The sequence below is a fragment of the Ixodes scapularis genome, unplaced genomic scaffold (genome assembly GCF_016920785.2).
Source record: "Ixodes scapularis isolate PalLabHiFi unplaced genomic scaffold, ASM1692078v2 PGA_scaffold4__175_contigs__length_147842914, whole genome shotgun sequence".
In the NCBI taxonomy this organism is placed as follows: domain Eukaryota; kingdom Metazoa; phylum Arthropoda; class Arachnida; order Ixodida; family Ixodidae; genus Ixodes; species Ixodes scapularis.
The window spans coordinates 145976380-145997105 of NW_024609879.1; the positions used below are offsets into that span (position 1 = coordinate 145976380).

At 46.6% G+C, this 20726-nt stretch overlaps 1 protein-coding gene across 1 annotated transcript in view; it reads left to right on the forward strand.

The window, feature by feature from the left end:
* LOC120838938 overlaps positions 1 to 20726 on the forward strand; it is a 110771-nt gene that overhangs the window by 62654 nt on the left and 27391 nt on the right. The window contains exons 3-10 of the mRNA XM_042293743.1: positions 3155 to 3321; positions 5558 to 5709; positions 11939 to 12014; positions 13378 to 13524; positions 14366 to 14534; positions 16039 to 16173; positions 18075 to 18134; positions 18221 to 18285. Of these exons, the coding sequence (XP_042149677.1) occupies positions 3155 to 3321; positions 5558 to 5709; positions 11939 to 12014; positions 13378 to 13524; positions 14366 to 14534; positions 16039 to 16173; positions 18075 to 18134; positions 18221 to 18285 (971 nt within the window). The remainder of the gene's footprint in view (positions 1 to 3154; positions 3322 to 5557; positions 5710 to 11938; positions 12015 to 13377; positions 13525 to 14365; positions 14535 to 16038; positions 16174 to 18074; positions 18135 to 18220; positions 18286 to 20726) is intronic.

Consider the following 20726-nt stretch of genomic DNA (forward strand, 5'->3'; position numbering starts at 1 on the left):
CGTGTCTTTGTGTCTGTTTGTCCGTGTGCCTATGCATATATTCCTGCCCCCAACTCCATCCCGTGCAAAAATTCGAGATTGTTCCCTTTAAAACTAGTGTCACGTCCTTACATCCTATACTAACTAGCCTTGTCTAGGTGTATATGTATTCTGGTTTTTCTCTCTGTCTATAGGGTGTCTGAAGTCACCAGGCTCAATCTAAAATGGATCGTAAAAATCGGCGCCTCCGCAAAGCAATCTAACCTTTTTGTCCAAGGTGTGTTTCACAGGTCGGTTTTTTTTTTGTAAAATTACTAAGTGTAGTTCTCTTTCTGTGAAAAAATATGGCCATAAACTTGCCAGAGTCCATGGCGGACGGCAACGCAGACGACCAAGTCGAGTTGCGGGGACTGTATACCCGGAAAGTTAAATAACTTCCTATCTTTTTTCACAGCCACATTCAGAAATGGAAGCCAGCCGATCGACTCGCGTTCGACTGTGAACTGGATGTATGCTTCGACGGAGTTGAGGTGTTTGTGAAAGCGGTCAACTTCTCTGGTCTTGACAACACAAAAGCAATCATCCATGCAACATAGAAATAGGGTGGCTGCGTGGGAGAAAGTGCTTATGGCTTTTTGCTCTACAGCTTCCATTGTGAGGTTGGCTACTGTGATGGACCCAGCGGCACCCATGGCTGTGCCACAACTCTGCTCGTAGAAGTGACCAGCGAAAGAAAAGTATTTGTTTGTGAGGCACAGTTCAAGCTGGCAGCATGTTTCATTGACCGAGAGGTGGTTTCTTTCAGGCAGGGTCATGTCTGAGGGAAGCTCCGTTCTGACAACGGACGCCGCGAGTCAAATGAGAATACTCGTGAAGAGAGATACCACGTCAAAGGAAACATGGCTCTCAGCATCGTTTAAAGTCAGATCCGAAGCGAGTTCGACGAAGTGGACGGTGTTCTCGGCACGCATGTTGGTCTTTCCCACGAGTGGAAGGAACAGATGATGGAAATAATTTGACGGCTCTCGTATTGGTGGCGTCGTGAAGTCGGCTATAGGGCAGAGCGAGATTCCAGGCTCGCGAATATTCGGTATGCCGTAGAACGCAGGGGTAGAGCCGTTTCAGCGGATGAAATTCAGGTAGAGGGCCTGAGAGACTCCGGATATTTATTGAAGAGAGGGTAAAGTGTTTTTTTTAAGATTCCTTGGATTTTTGATGTTGGGTCTTTTGGTAGCATCGTGTGCACCTTGGTGTTCAGAAGTTTGTGCACCTTCTTCTCACAGTTCAGAGCGCGGTTCAACACCACTGTGCCATTTCCTTTGTCAGCAGGGAGAATTAGGATTCTGTTGTTTTCCTTCAGCTTCTTTTTGTTTAAAGGGGTCCTTGGAGGGCCCCTTTAAACGAAAATTTTAGTCCATTAATTTTGTGTGTAAGTTTCAAGGGTTGAAGGCCAGCGATCGCATAGAGTTCTGTTACGGAGTCAGTGCGAGAGTACTTATTGCAAATAAAGCACTTCTTCTTTGCACTTTTTCAATTGAATTAATGTTAGATGCTGTAAATGGGTCCCATACTCTATCAGCATACTCAAGAACTGATCTAACAAATTTTTATATGCTGCTAATTTAACGGTGGATGATGCAGATTTCAGGTTTCTTCTTAAGTACCAAAGTTTATTTAATACAAGGCGTGTGAGATGCGTGATATGGGGAGCTCCATTGTAGATCGTTCGTGATAATGGCTCCAAGGTATTTATATGACGTAACTAGTGCAAGGGGGTGATCACGCACATTGTAGTTAAAAAGGGAAGTGGTTTTTTTCCACGTTATATGCATATATACACATTTATTGAAGTCTAACAACATTTGCCACTCCTCGCACCACTTATTCACTTTATTTAAACCAGCACTGAGTTCTTCTCGATCTGCGATCAATCTTACTTTGGTGTACATGATTATGTCGTCAGCAAAAAGACGTATCTAGCTTTTTCTTTTTTATTTATTGAATGGGATTGAACTGCTAGTTGGATCGATGCCACAAGGATGTGATCTGATATTCAATGAGTGATAATCAGAAGTTTTGACAGTTTGCATTACCTCACCACAACAATCCGCCGTGTAACAACAACAAGAAGTGGAATTGACTTAAGAAACAATTTTGGTGCGAATTTCTCACATTTTGCTGAAATTTAGCAGGATGTAGCACAGTAAGCAAGCTGGCACGAATGGTGCAACAATCATGCTTCTTGCAAAAACTATTAGGGCATTAGAGTAAATGTGTACTTCCCTCACAATTCCTTGTGCAGACGATTTCTTCACTTGTAAAAACAGGCGACAGACGAAGTTCGGCGTAAAATGCGTAAATTAGTCATATCGCTCGCGATTGACCAGCTCCGCTTTACCATCGGTACTTCGATGGCACGGCCATTAACGTGTTGAAGCAATATTGTCCATGCCATTCTTCATTCTTCTTTTCATTGGGGAATCAGTGCATCGAAAATGCCACTGGGGAATCGGTGCATCAAAAATGCCACTGGAAAGTCGGTGCATCGAACATGCCATTAAGCATGAAGAGTTTATGGGCGCTAGTGGGGCATGTTTAGTGCACACAGTGTGGTACGAGTCATTAATGCCACCACTGCTGTTTTTGCGAGCGACCACCAACCACGTTTTTCCGACTGGACGGGCATACGTGTCCCCATTGTGTGAGCCCGTAGCACGCTGGTGGCCACAAGCATTGCATTCTGCAGGCTGGAAGAGCAGGTGCGATCAGATTTGGAGATTAGTGACACCTTTTGGCGGGCTAGTTGGTTCATGTCTAGGAAGAGAAATAAAATGAGCTGAGGGCGAGGATAGGGTCAGAAACAAGTACGACACACGGAGATCAGCAGTTGTGGCATGGAGGGCGCGCCGGCTGGTGGCAACTCGAGCAACCGATGCGTGAAAAGCGTCTGTAGGTATCGCAACAAAAATCCCTATATTCCCAGCGATTGTCCGATGGCGGGTTTGCAACCTTACCCTGGGGATTCAAGCATCGAAAAGCTGTAATCCTCGGAGTATGCCATGCTAACTAGCCCAAGTACATGCTTTTCTACAATCCAACAGACTTGCGTAAAAAAAGACGAAGGACCGAACAGGGAACCTCGACTCATCGTCACCTTCCCCTTTGTGACGCCCAGGACGAGAGCACGCTGACCTGGGTGCACTCTGCCCTGTGCCGCGAGAGCGAGGCCGAGGGTCTCGTGGAAGACGTCGGGTCTGGCCGCAAGGATGTTCTGGTGAACGTGCTCACGTCCAGGGTGATCCGGGAGCTCCTGAACCACTTCCAGAAGGAGGCGCACCTGGAGTGAGTCGAAGCGACTTGGACATCTAGTCTAATCTCCACTCGCTCTTGACAAAAACTGTCACCCTAAGGGGGGGGGCGGGGTTGTGACATGTGAAGTCCATTCTGCTCTAACAAGTACTACTCTGTCGTTTTTTTTTTTTTTCGTGATTTCCTATTTGTCTTAAATTTGGCTAAACACATCAATAGACAGGGCTGAACCTGTAACCGAAGTATTATGTAGAAATATGTTTTGTTTTCTCGCGACGCTATGACTGGCAACACTGAAAAAGCGATGCTGGCGGCAGGCACAGGTTCTTTGTTTCGTTAGTAGAACTTGTTCCCAAGTGATTGTGGGCTCGCAATAACTCAAACTCGGATATTTTGTACTTCTGGTTAATTCAAACAAATTTCAAAATTTTGGTTGTCCCACTATGTTTTTTTTAATGTATTCATAGACCGCTTAATTTGAGCGGCGTTTTCGTGTTATTCATCCTTTTTGTTCTCACGGCCCATTGAGTGCGCTTTTCTCCGAGCACTGGTGCGTTGCAGTAGCAACACCGGTGAGCTTGCTTCTGTGGGTGTTGCTTCTCCGCACTGCACCGGTCCTCGGTGAGAAGTGAACTCAACGGGGCTCAAGCAGGGCACAGATGAGCTATGAAAACGGGCACCACGTGGAAATTTCCATGGCAACTTGCAAGTACGCTGTGACATGGCAGCATGGCACAGGTCCGCATCACAGCGTCTGCGCAAGTCATTATGAAAACTGCTGCGTGGTGCCCGTTTTCATTGCTCATGTGTTCCCTGCTTAATAGTTCCCATTAGACAACTTCTTGACCTGATGAACAAACTTAATTTTGTTTTGAGTTGACATGTGCTGTCTAAGGAGTACAAAATAAACAGCATTTTTGAGGGATAAATAAACATATGTCATGCATTTCGCAAATGATTCATGTGTGACATACCTGCTTATGATCAGTAGGCCTATGCAGAGAAGATCATTCAATACCTACTACTTTGTATGTGTTGCCATTCATACGGTAAATCATAATTTTATCTTGCATCATATTTAGATGAATTGCTGATAATTCAAACTTCCGATAATTCAAACAAACTTTATGGCTTCCAGGATTTTGAATTAATGAGACTGTACTAAGAAGTTGGATGCTGTGAAATAAACGCTGTGGAAGCCCACTTCACACTCATTAACACAAAAGTAACGTGCAATATTGTTAAATACTGAAGGTATAGGTGAGAGACAATACCCAAATAGGTAGGCTTGATCTGGCCTGGCATTCATCAGGCCCGTGCACCCGACACATGAGTGCTCGTGTTCTCCGTTTTCTTGACCGCCTACTAGAGCCACAAACCTCCCCGTTAGTTACATCACGCCATATTGGAAAGTGCGGGAAAGCGCTTGCCTCGTTGTAAGGTAGTAATTGCAACGGGGTGAGGCTCAAAGGAGGGATACCTAGCTTTTTCATCTCAAGCAGATGGTGCCACTAAAACTGAATTTAGTACAACTTTGTTTATTTATTTATTTATTTTGTTGATGGTGCGAGGTTTCTGATGCTTTTACTCACATTGAAACAACAATATTCATAAAATATCACATTAGATTGAGCACATAATGGCACATCTTGTCAACTTATTACAAAGCACCGAGGTGTGCGTCACGCTTTAGTCCCCACAAGTGCCACCCCGCGGCTGCGAATCGCTAAATATTTCCATTCTTTGCTTTTCTATTACGCCACGGAATCACAATTTTGCAAAAGAATGAGGTGGTTTCTGCATCCCTTTTGGTAAGACAAACAACTTAAATGCGCCTGACGAACAATGCGCTTGACTGTGATCGGCTATGGTACACAAAAGGATGCGTAAAATGTATTTCAGATATAAAGTGTAACAGGGCTACCCGATAGTTACTAGTGCCAGTGTGTTATCCCCCCTTAAGCTGTCACAAGCAGTCGATCACAGTCAACCGCCTGAGCTGGCCGTAAAGGCCGACCTGCGGAATCTGCTGGGCAGCAGAAAGCTGGTTCCCAGTTTCCTCTTTTCCGTTCCCTCTTTCACTCTTTTCTCCTCCCTTCGACACTTGAACGGGTCCCTGAGCCGCTTTCTCGATCGGGAAGGAGGAATCAAGGAAGAGCTTCCTTCTTTCCGGCCGCTTGTCGGCCCTTAAGGTGCAGTCCAGGCTCCGTCGCAGCCTGCGACCGCGGCGGTAAAACTGCGTTTTCCTAATTTGTCTCCCCCTTTGCAGTGAGTCCGACGTCGGGCTGCCGCTGTTGCTGGACCCAAGTGAGTGCGGGGTGGTGTCGCCGGTCGGCCACGTGGGTGGCGGCGATGCCGGTGATGGTGCCGCCGGCGTCCGTACCTCCTCGCGTGCCGCTAATTCTGGCAGCTCCCCCTCAGGTGAGGGGTCTACTCTAACCCACTAACTCCCCGGACGGGACTCTAGGTCATTGGTTCTCAAAGATTTTGGCTTTGCGGAACCCTCGGTGTATCTCTCGACCAACGTCCTGGGAACTCTTCCCTGTCTCAGTATTGAGGCATTAGAACGGTGCAGGACCTCCAAAGGTCCTCCAACAGCGATGCGCATACTACACTCCGTTCACCCCTAAGCCGAGGCCCCCTGCAGTTGAAGCTAGGCTCTTGTTGGACAAGTCGTACGTCTCTCTTTGGTCGCATGATGACGCTCCTGCCCATACCCCACGTGCAAAGAGACGGGCCGGGTGGTAAAAGGGTAGATTGGTCCGGGGGGCCGATATCTTCCACTGCAGCCTCGGCTTAAGGGCGAACGGAGTGAGTGATTGGCTCCTAGTAATGCATCAAGAAGGAGGGTGTACCCGGATTTCGTCTAACGGGGCATGCTGAAGGGGCAACGCTGCTTCTAGGGCTTTATGTGATATAACTTGGCATCCAATTGAAGTTAAATTTACGTAGCTTATCTGCCTCTATAATTGGACGACAAATATGTGCTTGGTTTTGATGTAGTCTAATTTAGTCTCCTTAATGTTAGGAGTGTTTCGTCTGCAAAAATTATAGGAAGCGCAAAGACAAATGGAAACGTTTGAATCAGAAGATAAACAAATCTTGGCAAACTGAAAGAACTGTGGACATCAATAAGCTATGAATAAAAGCTTTGGGACAGTTTACAAATTTTTTTTTAGACGTTTGAATTTTTTAGTTTTAATAATATTTATTGCACAAACTATAAAGCCGTCTATAAAAAAAAAAACTGCTACCTTATTCAACACATGTACCGGTATGTTCCTTATTGGATGCCTCGCACATGCACCCACCAGAGAAAAAAAATTACAGGAGGACACTCAAGACTCCTTATGGGGTGTAGGAAGGCAAAAGCATTACAGTCCCGCGGGAAAATGTTTTAGAATATTGTTCCTACACATATTGAAGTTTAGGACGACGTCCTAGAGATCGATGGCAAGTATGGCATGTAGGACGACGCGAGGACAATCTCTCGAACGACCTCAAGGACGATGTCTAGGATCACATCCAGAACGGCATCGAGGATGGCGTCCTATGGGACGACGTCAAGAACGACGTGTAGGACGACTTCTAGGACGACCTCTAGGATGACCTCTAGAACGACCTTAAGGACTACGTTGAGAACAACGCCTAGAGGAGGACACTTGAGGAGATTGTGGCGTATTTGCGTGGGTGGCCACGTTTGCCTGCGGAAGCCGCCGTTGATGTAGACGCGGCTGCCGATGTCGCGGCTGTAGATGTAGACACGGTCGCCTCACAGTCCATCGCACGAAGCACACGAGCACAGGTGAAGTCTGAAGAGCACCTTTTGCACACAGTGCTTCAGCGATGACATCACGCTCCTGCACTTGAGTGGGAGCGGCGTTGTGCTTTATGAAATATTTTTATGGCCATCTTTCGGGCACAACGCCGCTGCTTTTTCATGTGATGGGAGAAGATCGTCCTTGAGGTCTAGGACGATGCAGAGGACAGCGTCGTCCTTGAGCATATGATTGAGCGGCGCGTTTCACTCAATCATATTTTTATGGCCATATATGCCACTTTTTCGCTCAATAGGAAAAGTAAGGCTTTTGCCTTAAAAACGATGAAGACTGAATGTGTGCAAGTGTATACATGGCTTTCATGAATTAGCAAAGCATGCAAATAGTTCGTTCTGAAGTAATAGTCAAAACATGCGCAGACCTGTTTTACTATGTTTTCATTCAAGTCAATATTTTAAATTAAAAGAGACTTACCTAACAAAAGCACTTCAGGCCTGTCAATCTTAAAAAGATTGGGGGCTTTGCCTTTAAGAGTGGAACGCGATAGTGTTATCGGGCCCCGTTCGCCAAGCCTTCTCATATAAATCAGTGCTACAAGCCGTGCATGCGTGGGTTTGTAGGCTAGTCGGTAACGTCACGTGTCCCGTGTCATGTGACTTCACATTACATCAAGTTTGACGTCATGTCACGTGACGTGTGATGTCATGCCACGTGACGTGTGATGTAAAATTGTCGTGACCCTATTGACGCGCTAAATTTAGCGGAAAAGTTTACACTGATTTTGGCAAGAAAAGGGTTTTTGCTAAATCTAGCGGGAAAATTTCCTGCTAATTTTGGCAAAAATTTTTCTGCTAAATTTTGCGGGAAAATATTTTGCAAAATTTGACGGGATAATTCTTCACTAAATTTGGTGGGAAAAATTTCTGCTATATTTGGTGGGAGAATTTTTTGCTACATTTGGTGGGAAAGTTTTTTGCTAAGTCTGGCGGGAAAATTTGGCGGGTCGATAGGGTCATGACGTCACAGCCACGTGTGACGTCACACGTGACTGTGTGCGTTGCATTACGGAATCTTTTGGTCCCACTGGCGCCGACATCAGATTTTCTGCGACATGAGCTCCTGAACGCTATCGCGTTGAAGCACAATTTCAAAAACATTTTTATTTTTTTTGTATTTTCTGCCTCATAAAGAAAAAGTGTCTCTGTCTAAAAAAGGAAAACACTTTACTTAGGGACGGTTGAGGAAATTGGGGATCTCAGGAAACCCCGAGGGGACTCTAGGGAATACCAAGGGCAATTTGGTGAACCCCAAGGGCGATCTGGGGAACTCCAAGGCTACTCTGGTGAACAACGAGAATACTCCGGGGAACCCCTGGGTTCTTAGGAACCCAGTTTGAGAACCCGTGCTCTAGGTTCCGGATGTTCCTATCATTGCCATAATCATCCCTCGCCGATTGACACCTGTTTTACACGTTGCAACGGGCTGGATCAGTGTTTCGCGGGGTACCGTCATCGAACACTGCCATCTGGAACTTTTCTTTCTGCTGCTGTGTGTCGAGAATTATTAGGTGATGCTGTTATCGGGAACTCGATTGAGTATGTTGTTCAGCATGGTCGTTTAGTACACTTGTCTGAAGCCGTTAGCGCAAACTTGTTTCTTCAGTTACAAAGAATAATTATACGATGGTCTGCAATGACCCTCTTGTTGGGTACGGTTATTGGGTGCTGTCGTTAAAGGCCATGCGTGTAACTGTTGTACAAAACTGTTGTTTCTGCTGCTCTTGTCGAAAATTATAAGTGCCTTGCACGGTGGCCGTTCCCACTCGTTTTTGCCGAGCAGAGAGAATTCAGTGGTGTGAAGTGTGTGCTTTAGAAGGTGGTGTGTGCTCGGCACCAAGACTACCTCAATGGCTGCTGGTGTGACGTTGGTCTTGTATTACTCAAGAGTGTTGTTGGGAGCTACTTTTGGGTGCCGTTAATTGTCAATGTTTTATTTTGGGGTGCAGTTAGAAACCCTAATAGTGAACTTGTTGGGTGCTGTTATCATTCCCTAGAGGTTAGCACTGTCTGTACATGCTTTCAGGGGAGGGGGAGATTGTTTGCTGGAACTGATCCTTGCACCTGGCAGGAAACGTATTTGTAAATCAAGCTCTTTTTCTATCCGAAAATTGCAGAAAATATTTTTTCAGTTCTAGACAATCTGAGTCGTGTATTCATAATTAAAAGTAACAGAATCTATGGAGGATATCCTTTAATGACCACCAAAACACCAAAAGCGCATTGCTCTAAAGCTCTTCCAAGCACGGGGTTGCGGAGAGTGACTTCCCGTCCACGGGGAGTAACTCCCCGTGACTCTTGTGCAATTTGATGCCATAGTGCACCACACACGTCCTCTTGCTTCGGTATGTTAATATAAAACGTTATTTGACTGGGTGTTCGGCATTTCGTGAAGCCCAATAGTGAAGCCCTAATAAAAGCTTGGCCGCGAGGCTCGACACTGATCGGTTGATGCGTGGGAGAGGAGGAATGAGATGCTCGGTGGTGATCGGTCGACGGGAAGGTCATGTGACCAGGGGTGGAGTTAGGACGAGAGGTAGGCAAGGAGGCGAGGTGGGAGAGGAAGAGTGGGTTAAAAGGTTCTGGGAAGTCATTAGGTATATCATTTCAAGTGTATGCATGCCACGCATTAAATAATCCGATGAAGAGCGCCGCGAACGGAGGCGTCTGGCTAAACAGGCTAGACGTGCTGTTGAACGACGATATAAACTTTTGCGTTGCTGGAAAATTTCACATATGTAACACAATTACCTTAGAAATTTGCCATGCAGTTTTTGTTCAGTTTTTTTGAGTATAGATGTGACTTTACAGGTAAAAGGAAATTTGGGGAGTGTCTTGACGTCAATATCTAGTGTTTGATGCGAAAAAGTAAGCGAGTTTTTGTAGGTGTCAGTATTACCTTTCAAAGCTTTAGCAAATGAAAAACATGTCTTTCCTATGGGAGAAGTCGGGAGTTCTACATCGGGTCGAAATGTTGCGTAGAGCCTAATAAATAGAATAAACTGCCACTGTTACTGCCAAGTTTATCGATGTTCAGGAAAAAACATTTTTCTCGGTTTATTTCAAAATTACTCGTAAAGCTGCAAAGTGGGTTCAATTCCCGATTCTAGTAATACCGGTTGAATCCAGCAGCTTTATTGTATGCTTTTAAGTATACTATGCCATGACAACTAAAGGGCTGCATGCTGCTCAATGCTGCGCATATTGATTCACTTGCTTTTTTGAGCATGGCATTTGGCTACCTCCCTGCTTCTTCACAATCTGGAAATAACTTTTCTCCGGGTGTGCCTGGCAGCACTAACGCTTTGGCCTTTTTTCGGTGGGGGCTAGTCGGCATAGCGCTTCGAAGAAGCATTTAGACCTACAGCCTGTAAACCAATGCTTTTGAGGCACTTCAGATGGCCCGCGGAAATCTGTTTCTCAACGTATCGCGCTGCAATTTGCTACAGAGGTGCAAGCAGGTGGTGGAAGCTCAAAGAGGAAAAATAAAGGAGTGAACTTGCCTCGTTCAAAGAGGAAAAAAAACAAAACGGAAACCTGTTCTGGCCAGTCTATGCCGCCACTTCGCAGACGATGCGGGCGTAATGAAAAGAACTGCCGACAGATTCCGTATGCCGCGTCAAGGGAGTGCCAGACGGTTCAGGCTGTGATAGCAGACGGTCCCGCAAGAGAACCCGAATCGGCCAGCTCTGGACGCTGCGCTCATTCCTTGATTTTTTCACTGTAAACTTTTACCACCTGCTTGCACCTTTGTTGTAAATCGCAATGCGATACGTTAAGAAACTGATTTTTGCGGGCCATCTAAAGTGGCCTTAAAAGTAGGGGTGCGTGAATAGTGGTTCAAATCGAATGGCGCAGCGTCGTCTATAGCTTCTGCATTGTTGAAAGAACCGGTCGTCTTGGCTTTTCCTTGCATTGTCAAAGCTACAAATGATGCAGTGCTATTCGATTCGAAGCACTATTCGCAGAACCCTACTTAAAAGTGTTAGTTGACATGCTGTAGTGTTGTCTGTGAAGAAACCTAAGTTTTACTATAGTTTTCTTGTTAAGTCTGACTCTTTGCATTTTGTTTCCGAGTTCTGTGTGTGTGTCAAAACTTTTTCGCCTTAAGGTAGTTGTCTGCTTTATGGCTTCATTTTACGGGTTGTTAAACTCCGTTGGGCACCATTTCTTGTAAGTCGCTTTGTCTCTCATATATTCTATACATGAAAAAAAAAAACAAAAAAAAGCTAGATTTATAAGAAAGTAGGAGAAAGTGACAATTTATCATTGCAAGCCGAGCCCTCTTTGCTTGGCTTTGCGGACACATAAACGAGTAAAACATTTTCATCCTCTATATCCCCCTCAAATTAAGATTATTATTGCTGTCTCGCTACACAAGTTCGGGGGGCACCGCAAGGGATTTTCTTCAACAGAAAAATTGTTTTCTGGCCACATTTAATCAAATTTACCCACACACACTAGCAGTGAGGTTAAAGTGTTACTGAATGGAGAGTATTCATATATACAGGCTTTAGCTGAGCAAGTTGGTTCATTGCTTGTGAATGGGGCCAGCGGTGCGAATGTCATATTTTTTCTCTGTGTTTTTCATGTTCAGCTGGCCTTATTCCCAAGTATTCATTAACATTGCACATAAATTAATTTAGAGTTGGAAATGCCATGGCTCCACAGGCATGCAATTTTATCTGAATAAGATCGCTTTTGTTTGTCTTTTGGCTTCTCCTCGTGTTGGTAGGAAAAAACGTACGTCCTAATGTTGGCTTCGTACGCTTGTCCTTCTTTCTTCTCCTCCCGTATACGTTCCTTGTTGTCCAGAATCGCTGTCGGCCTTGGGTGCATCGCTGTTCAGTTTCGGAAGCCACGAAGGAATTGCTGGCGACGTCAGCTTCCAGTAAGTGCTTTCTTCTTTTTAGAGCGCAGCTCTTGGGTGCCAGTTTCCGGCTTGAGCGGCGTCGGCGTCACCAAGGTCACTCCAAGGTCACGTGACCCTCCCAAGGTCACCGCAAGGTCACATGACCCCCCAGGTCATGTGACCCTCCCGAGGTCACGTGATTCCTCCCAAGGTCACGTGATTCCTCCCAAAGTCACGTGACCCCTCCCAAGGTCACGTGACCCCCAAGGTGACCCCTACGTGACCCCTTGAGGTCATGTGGCCCCCCTCCCCGAGGTCACGTGACCCCCCTCCCCCCCAAGTCACGTGACACCTTCCCCGAGGTCACGTGACCCCCTCCCCCCGAGGTCAGGTGACCCCCCGGAGCATATTAAAGAATAAAGGGAAGAAGGAGGAAGAGGAGGAGGGGTCTACCCTTCCCTCAGTACCCTTCCCTCCTCCACCTCAAGAGCTGCGCTCCAATTCAGCGTTACAGGGAGTCCTAAACGGCTTTCACTTTTTTATTATTTATTTTTTTATTGCATACTGCACACCAAATAAATGTTCCAGGTGCTACCTATTTTTGACTTCAACTTTTTTATGCTAACACGGTTTCTACGGTGTTGTGGGTAATTTCGCGAGCAGGTGGCTCCGTTTGGTGCCTTCTTCACACGAGAGCAAGTGTGGATGAGGTGCAGGATTCATTCATGCAGTGTGGGGCTACAACAGCAACAGCACTGTGGAAAATACACTATATTTTGTTTCACTACATACCCTTCGGAAGGTTATGAGGGGGCATTACGGGGTAAAGTAGTTATAAGTACCAAATAAATAAATCCGCAAGTAAAAACGGCATAAAAAGATTGGAGTCTCGTCGCGCCGGCTTCACCGCATTACAAGGACGCGTGACGGGGAAACCGACTCGCCGAAGGCTCTCGCAGCAGACAAGCTCGATAGGCAGGTACGCTTAGAGCCTCTGAATAAGTTACGCTTAAAGTATTATCACCTCATTCTGCGGTTTACTTGTGGGCGCCATTTTGGTGCCTAGCACAGAGCAGGCGCGATTGGTGAACACTGCGGAAGCTCGGGTGACCCTGTCGTGCTCTGTTGTGAACTGTTTTCACATTTCCGGAGGAAAAAAATTTATGCAGAACCGACTATTAAGCAATCACTTGCAGACATGATTAAAAGAGCAGCGGCGAGTCGTGTGTCAATTTTCCCTCTAAATTTAGCGGGAAAACCGAATTTGCGTGTTTGTCACGTGGCATTGAGTCATGTGACGTCATTTTCCCCCCTGAATTTAGCGCGGAAACTGAATCGGTATCCATGTGCAGTGTGGAGCGCCACGTTCTGGAGCGCCACGTTTGTTTTGCACATTGCGCAGGGAGTCGAAAGAAGTGGAGCAGCTTCAGCACATGGTGCTCAAGCTCACTCGCGAGAAAGGGGAACTCCTCAAGCAGATCACCCAGGCAGACGACGCCAACCAGACGATGGCGGCTGAGAACTCCAGGTTGCTCGAGCGCATTCGCAGGTGCGTTTTACATGACCCCTTAGAAGAGTGCAGATTAATTTGGTGATTCCATGACAGTTTGCACAGTGGTTTTGCCAGCAACAGAGGCCCGTGCCCACTCGTTTGCTTCACCGACGCTTGAATGACCAACTGCCAGGGTTGCAACAACCCTTGGCATCATCCAGCGACTCTTGCGATATATTTTGAAGCCGGGAACGCTCCACGACGGAAGCCGGGAACGCTCCACGACAGAAATTTGTCCGTCGATCCGTTCATGCGTATGTCACGGCAAGGCATGTCGGTGCAACCAGTTAGTTGTCAAGTCACGTTGTAACGTGACGTGCTGTCACGTGACCGCATCGCGTGACATCGCGGTGTCGGGTGATGCCACGACTTGATGATGTAATGTCGTGATCACGTCGGATGTCACAGTGTTACGTGACACCATGACTTCACAGTATCGGGCAACATAACGACGTGACACCGTGAAGTCACGTCACTTGACAAAGGCTTGCGTGACAGCACGAATTGTTACGTCACACCATGACTTCACGGTAGTGTGCAACATTATGGACGTGACGTTGTGAAGTCGCGTCACGTGACAACGGCTCGCGTGACAGCACGAATCGATGCCTTAATGTCCCGTAATGTGCAACGTCCTCGAAACAAATTTAAACAATCTCTTCTTGAACGCTGCGTTTCATGTGTTATAAAAGTCGCTGCTGATTTGTTTTTCGTCATTTGAAAGACTGACGAACGGGCAACATTAGAAGGACGCTTCACGCACCAGTAGTAGACACGTTCTGGGCACCATAACGAAAGGGCTCATCGCAGAAGCCAATCGATTTTCCACGTTCCGCAGCCTGTGCGCAGAGATGGAGCGCTGGAAGGTGAGTTCGTCCGAACTGGAGGATACGAGGGCCTCCCTGGCGGCCAGCGACGCCGCCTGCCAGCGTTCCGAGAGGGCGGTCCAGCGCACGAACGCAGCCAAGGCCGTCATTGAGGAAGAGCTCAAGAAGCACATCCTGGAAGTGAGTTTGTTCCCCCAAAAATTTCCCACGGCGCGCGTCTGTCGCAGGTGGCTTTGGCCGGGAGAGGGCGAGTATAACAGCGGTACCCTCGCCCTTTCCTCGATAATAGTCGCAGGTGAGGCGCAGCGCTCCTCGCCACCTGCTGTCTCTCGCCTTCGGTCGCCCGTTCCCTTGGTGCCCTAAGCCTATGCGCGCAAGAACGGGTGGCTGCTGGACGCCGTAAACGTGTCCTTGAAAGAGAACGTCCTCGACGTGTGGGTGCCGACGTTCTTACCCCGAGTGTTAGGATGGAACGCATTCTATGTCAAGATGGTGCTGTGCATGAACGTGAAGTGGCCCACAGGAGAAAACGTCACCGAGGAAAGAGTGGACACGTTGGTGCCTCCGAGCGATTTGTGCGGCGCGTCCGCGAGGGCGTGTTTGGTGCCAGCCGTTCCGTGTGCGATTGGTCATGGTTTATGCAGGACACAGCGCGACAGAACGTCGCCATAATTTCCAGTCAATTGCGACACAGTATCGCTGAAATGTCGCACCAGCCGACGCCGTCTGACTGCCTGCGCAATTTTTTTTGGCTTTGGGCTGGTGCTGTGAGATATTTGAGTCAGTTTCTAGGGACAGACGATTGTTGTACGTCGACAGTTTGCTATACCCTATTTCACCTTACGATGGGCCGCGAAGGATGCTAGGAGCTGCGGAAGCCAATCCAGTGCTGCGTGAGTGTGTTGCGTGACCTTCGGGGTTAACACAGCGTTGCATGGGGCGCATAGTCACGCAACACCTTCGCAGCCCTGGATTGGCTGGTACGCCCCGTAGCTTCGTCTGCTGTCCGACTTAAGGGGAAGCAGAGCATTGTCTTGTAACCATGCTCGCAGTTTTGCTGGTTTGGCTACCATACTTATTGTATCCATACTGCTACCACACCTGTAGTACATGGTAGCAGCACGGGTACAATAGTACGCATATCTCAGGTACCCCTTTTAGGATTTTAACATAAATGATGGTGAGAGGGGTTCTGTTGAGGACTGACTGTAAAATAACAAAATTATGAGTCGAAGTTTACAGTAAATAATAATTATAGTTCAAATTTCAGTGTAACTACAATGTACTCTTTAATTTGCAGTTAAGATTCAGGAACTGTAACAGTGGCGGAGTTACGTTTCTGGCCTAACTGGTAAATTCTCTCGCAGTAAGTATTTACTGAAATTGCATTGACAGGTACACGAGTTCGCACTTGCAATTGCTCCCTTGAGGAGAGCACCGAATCAAGAGAGGCCTGTGCCAATACCGGTCCGGCCTCAAGAACCGACCCGTCAGTCGACAATCTCTGCTCGCCTCGACGTCTGACATTCGGAAATTCATTGGAATGTAAACTGGTGATTCTTTGCGAGGGACCCTAACAAAAACTAAAAACATTTGCGAGAGGATGGCTGCATTTGCAATTTAACTTTATCGCGGCTCAGGTGACCTTTCGAGACTGATTTTTACGCATGTGGTTTTGTCGCAGGTGAACCAGCTGAAGAACGAGCTTTCGCTCTCGGAGCAGCGCGAGTCAAAGCATCGGCGGGAGGCCCTCAGAAACAGGGAGTGTATGATGAGGTTGGAGCAGGAGAACACCAAGCTGCAGGAACTCCTCAGCGATGTGAGTCTGTCTCTTCTCTTTGTTTTCTACTTCCGGTAACGGTACTAGTATGCTTCATTTCACCTTCAGTCCAGACGCAGCTGACGTTTCTCTACATCTTCTATCATCGCTCAACAAATCGTAAACAGTAAAGGCTTGATGACTTGCACTTTTGACGTTGCTTGATTGGTCCCCTTACCTCATGGCGTCGGCTGCATCTGGACTTAATTAAGCTTAAACAAAGTAGACGCGGCATCCCTAATCTAGGGCCCATTTTTTTTTTTTTGATATATTTTTGCTATATCAGTATTATCAGTTATTAGGGCAGAAGCCTTACTTGCCCCATTGTGGGAAAAAACGTATGAAGCGATACGAATACGATTGAGTGGCATGTGCCGCACAATGGGTGACCCTACTTGTCCCATTCCCTTGGCATCGTCCTTGCGGTCGTCCTAGGAGCCCTAGACCTCTAGGACGACCTCACTTGTCACGTTATGTGAAAAACTAGCGTCGTCGGCGTTGTGACCGAAATATGGCCATAAAAATGTCATCAGTCGTCATCAGCATGATGTCATCAAGCGTCATCATACGTCATGAGCGCGATGTCACCACCGGAACGCCGTGTGCAAAATGTGCACTTCGGACTTCATCTGTGCTCGTTGTGTGCTTCCTGCAATGGACTGTGAGGCGACTGCGTCTCTGTCTCCGGCCTTGACATTGGCAACAGCATCTACATCTACGGTGGCTTCTCCAGGCAAACGTTGCCGCCCACGCAAATATGCCACAGCCTCCCTAAGTGTCCTTCTCTAGGCTTCGTTCTCAGCGTCATCCTCTATGCAGCATTCTCGACGTCGTCTGTAAATTTGTCCTAGAGGTCGTCCTAGATCTCATCCTAGACGTCATTCTTGGAGTCATTCTAGAAGTCGTCCTAGACGTTGTTCTAGAGGTCATCCTCTACATCGTCCTCTAAGTATCATTCTCGACATCCTAGACGTCGTCCTTTAGACATCGTTCTCAACATCGTCCTTGAGGTCATCCTAGAGGTTGTGCTAGATGCCGTCCTAGACGTTGTCCGAGGCATCGTCTTTGATGTCGTCCGAGAGGCCGTCCTAGACGCCGTCTTGACGTCAAAACCTCCACGTCGTCCCAGAAGTCGTCCTAGAGGTCGTCCTAGATGCCATACTTGTCGTCGATCTCTACTTAGTCGTCAACGTCGCCCTATACGTCGTCCTAAACTTTAATACGTGTAGAAACATTACTCTAAAACTTTCTCCTCTGCGACTATATTGCTTTCGCCTTCCTACATGTAAGCCGTCTAAAGTGCCCTCGTGTAATTATATTAGCACTTCAAGTGCCTATCCCTGTATTAGAAGCATATGCTTCAACTTTGCTTCACTGTATTTCTATTTTTGCTGCATCACTCGTCGTTATGGATACCTTTTGCTTCGCCATATTTTTGACGGACTTTTTACCGCTCTGTCTGCTTGTCATCATTTTGGTAATACTTTTGTATTTTTATTTAAGTAGCAATGAGGGACTTAACCATGTTGAATAAACCTAAGACTGGGGCAGAAATTATGAGTTTGAGACGTCGTCCTGTCCCTTTCTGTTCCTTCGACTTTTATGTTCATCAACATGGTTAACATTCACCAGCTGGCCTGCACCCTTACTATTTTATCTATGAGGTACTTGCTCAGATTGACTTGGGTCAGTATCCGAGCTTTACAATGTTGCACCCACACACGGTGTCGAATCGGTTGTACACCTCAACGATAACAGCCCAATCGCTTTTTTGTTTTTCCTACGAATGTTATCGACCGTTTATCTTTCATTTATTGTTTTTGCCGTCATCAGTTCTCATGCCACCCAGGCTCATGTTTCCTCTATGCTCATCGGGGAACATCTTTGCTTTGTTTGCGCAGGAGTCTTCCAAGCTTGAGAGCACTGCCCTGACCGTGGTCGAGATCTCTAAGTCTATCAAGGTAGTATTAGTATTAAATTCTTTTCGTTGCATTATTTGAATAAATTTCTTTTTGTTGGCTCAAATACATTTGCCTGTGCTTTACAGTCTCTGAAGCAAGAGAAGGCTGAACTCGAGCGAAAACTGTGCAAACTTCAGAGCGAGAACTCGCGGTAGGTACTGCTAATCTGGTAGTAATGGTGACAGCGTCCCACTTGTATGCCACTCGCTGGTACGCCTTAATTGTTGGCCTTACAAGTTGTCGTATTTGAGGAAGATTCTGTGACTTCCAAAATACATGTCATTTGTGGTGTAAAAAGCAGGTGTGCCAAAACTAAAAGTAGCATTTGCAATATGTGACTGCAGTGAAACCTCTCTATAATGAATGTAGCTTTTTTACTGGTGGGAGAAAATCTTCAATATGATTATATTCACTGTATTAACACTTCAAAGAGATGTGCCAGTTATTACAGACATACTTCAACCTTGCTTCACTATATACCTTTATATTAATGCGAAAGCATTAACTGTCTCATGGAGCGAGCTGACGTCATCAGTCTGAAGCGCGAAAACGGCACATAGTTTCCTTCGGTTTCATTGGCTGGCACGCGTCGACGGGGCTTCCATTGGCCGCTGCGCTCATCAGTTTCCATGACCGCTCACCCCATGGCGCTGTGTGTCCACCAGCGCGGAGCGTCCAAGGTCACCAGGGGAGCACACGCGCCAACCAACGACGAAGAGTACGCAGCAGACGAAAAAGGGAGCGGATGAACGGCTTGCATGCTTTCGCATTCACAACTCATAAGGAATGCTTAGGTGTACCTCAATGTTTTTTTTTCTCTTAAAATCAGTCTTCTCTATGAACAGATCCTGCCTACTTCCATCATTGACAACTATCAGGCATTTTGGATTTCGAGTACCTAATTGGTTCAGGAGTTTCACCCAAAATGGCTCAGATAGAAAACCTGAAAAAAGTTGGAATACTTCAAAAGCAAGGTTAAGGTAAAAATTCTGACTAAAATCCTTTAAAAAAAAAAAAAAAAAGATTTTGAAAGGAACTTTTTTACTCCCAGAATGTGGTCTGTCCGTCCGTCATCCATCTGTCCGTGTGATTCCCTGCTAAATGTTAGCGAGAAATTTGATCGGTGCTCAATTATACGCCCATTCAGGTCGCGTCACCTGTTATTGGTCATGTGGGAATCGTTTCCCCGCTAAATCTAATTGTAAAATTGAATCGGTGTATGTCATTGCCACGTGGATGGTCAAGAGGAACGCTTTATACCTCTGGATGATTCATGCTTACTCTTGCTCGAAGCGATCAACACTGAAACATTCTAGGTTCAAGATGTTGAGTGTAGAAGATAAGAGGCCAACATGGCCTTGCCGAATCAGTCTTGAACATTCTAGGCAGAATGTTTGATATACCGAATGCTATAGATAAGGAGCCCAGACAGCCTCGCCGACTCATTTTCGGGCTCTCGCGTAGCCAGCTGTCATCTCGACGCTTGCTGCTGTTTCCTCGACGCTCGTTCATTCTTTTGTTTCTGGCACAAGTCTGCCAATTAAACCCTTTATTTTAGTTTTATGTTTGTCATCCTTTTTTCCAACTGCAACAATAGGATGTCAAGTTCTCTACTAAGTTTTCCGGGGAAATGGACATCATCCGACACTATGACTTGACGCCGTGATGTCACATCGTGCGACCTGGCATCTTGCGACGCAATCACGTGGTGTCGATCGACAAACTATGTGTTCTCGTCAACGTTACTAAAACACTCAGTTGGGAAACTCCCATAGAGGCAGCTTTGAAAAAGTGGCCCCAAACTGTCTCCGAGAACCGAGCTAATGACGAACACAACGCCACCATTTCTCCCGCAGCGGCCACTCGAGGAACTGCACGTGACTTCTATTTTGGCTTTAAGAACAGATACAGCGGTAGAGGTTACAGGGGTGCCACCCCCGTCTCCCCGGCGGACGCGCCGCGTTGAGCTATTGAAGTTAAAATGCACCTAGGGCGGGACGTGCTACCTGAAAGGCCCGCTGAGGCATGGTTGTATAAAAACAATATTAATTGTTCCGCAAAACCTTGCGAACTAAAGATGATAAAAACATCACGCGCCCATCATTTGGTACTAATCTCCAATAAATTTCATACAAAAAGAGTCTTTTCCGTTTGTTTTTACGCAAAAACAGGCTTTCAAAAAGCTCGAGGTGACCACAGTACAGACATATGATAAAGAGTGGCGCTGTTGTCGCATTTAGCTCGGTCTCGGTGGACGCCAGCGGCCCAGGTTTCGACGGCGAGTTTCCCAACTGAGTGTTTTAGTAACGTTGGTTCTCGTTCACTTGCCGAGACATATGTTCGACGTCTTCTAAACCGTGAAATATCATTTGAACAAACTCCAGTTTAACAAACTATTCGGATGAACAAAACTTTCGTAAAATTCCCCCCATTGTGTCCAGTGCACGCAGTCGAGCGCACTTTCACCGAAGCAAACTTTTTCTTGTGGCCCCTCGAAAATTGTTGAAATGGTATTTCATTCCACTGCATTTCATGCATCGCAGCACTTTGCGGGTAAGGGCTGCTAACAAGTTTTTCCCCCGATACCTTTTT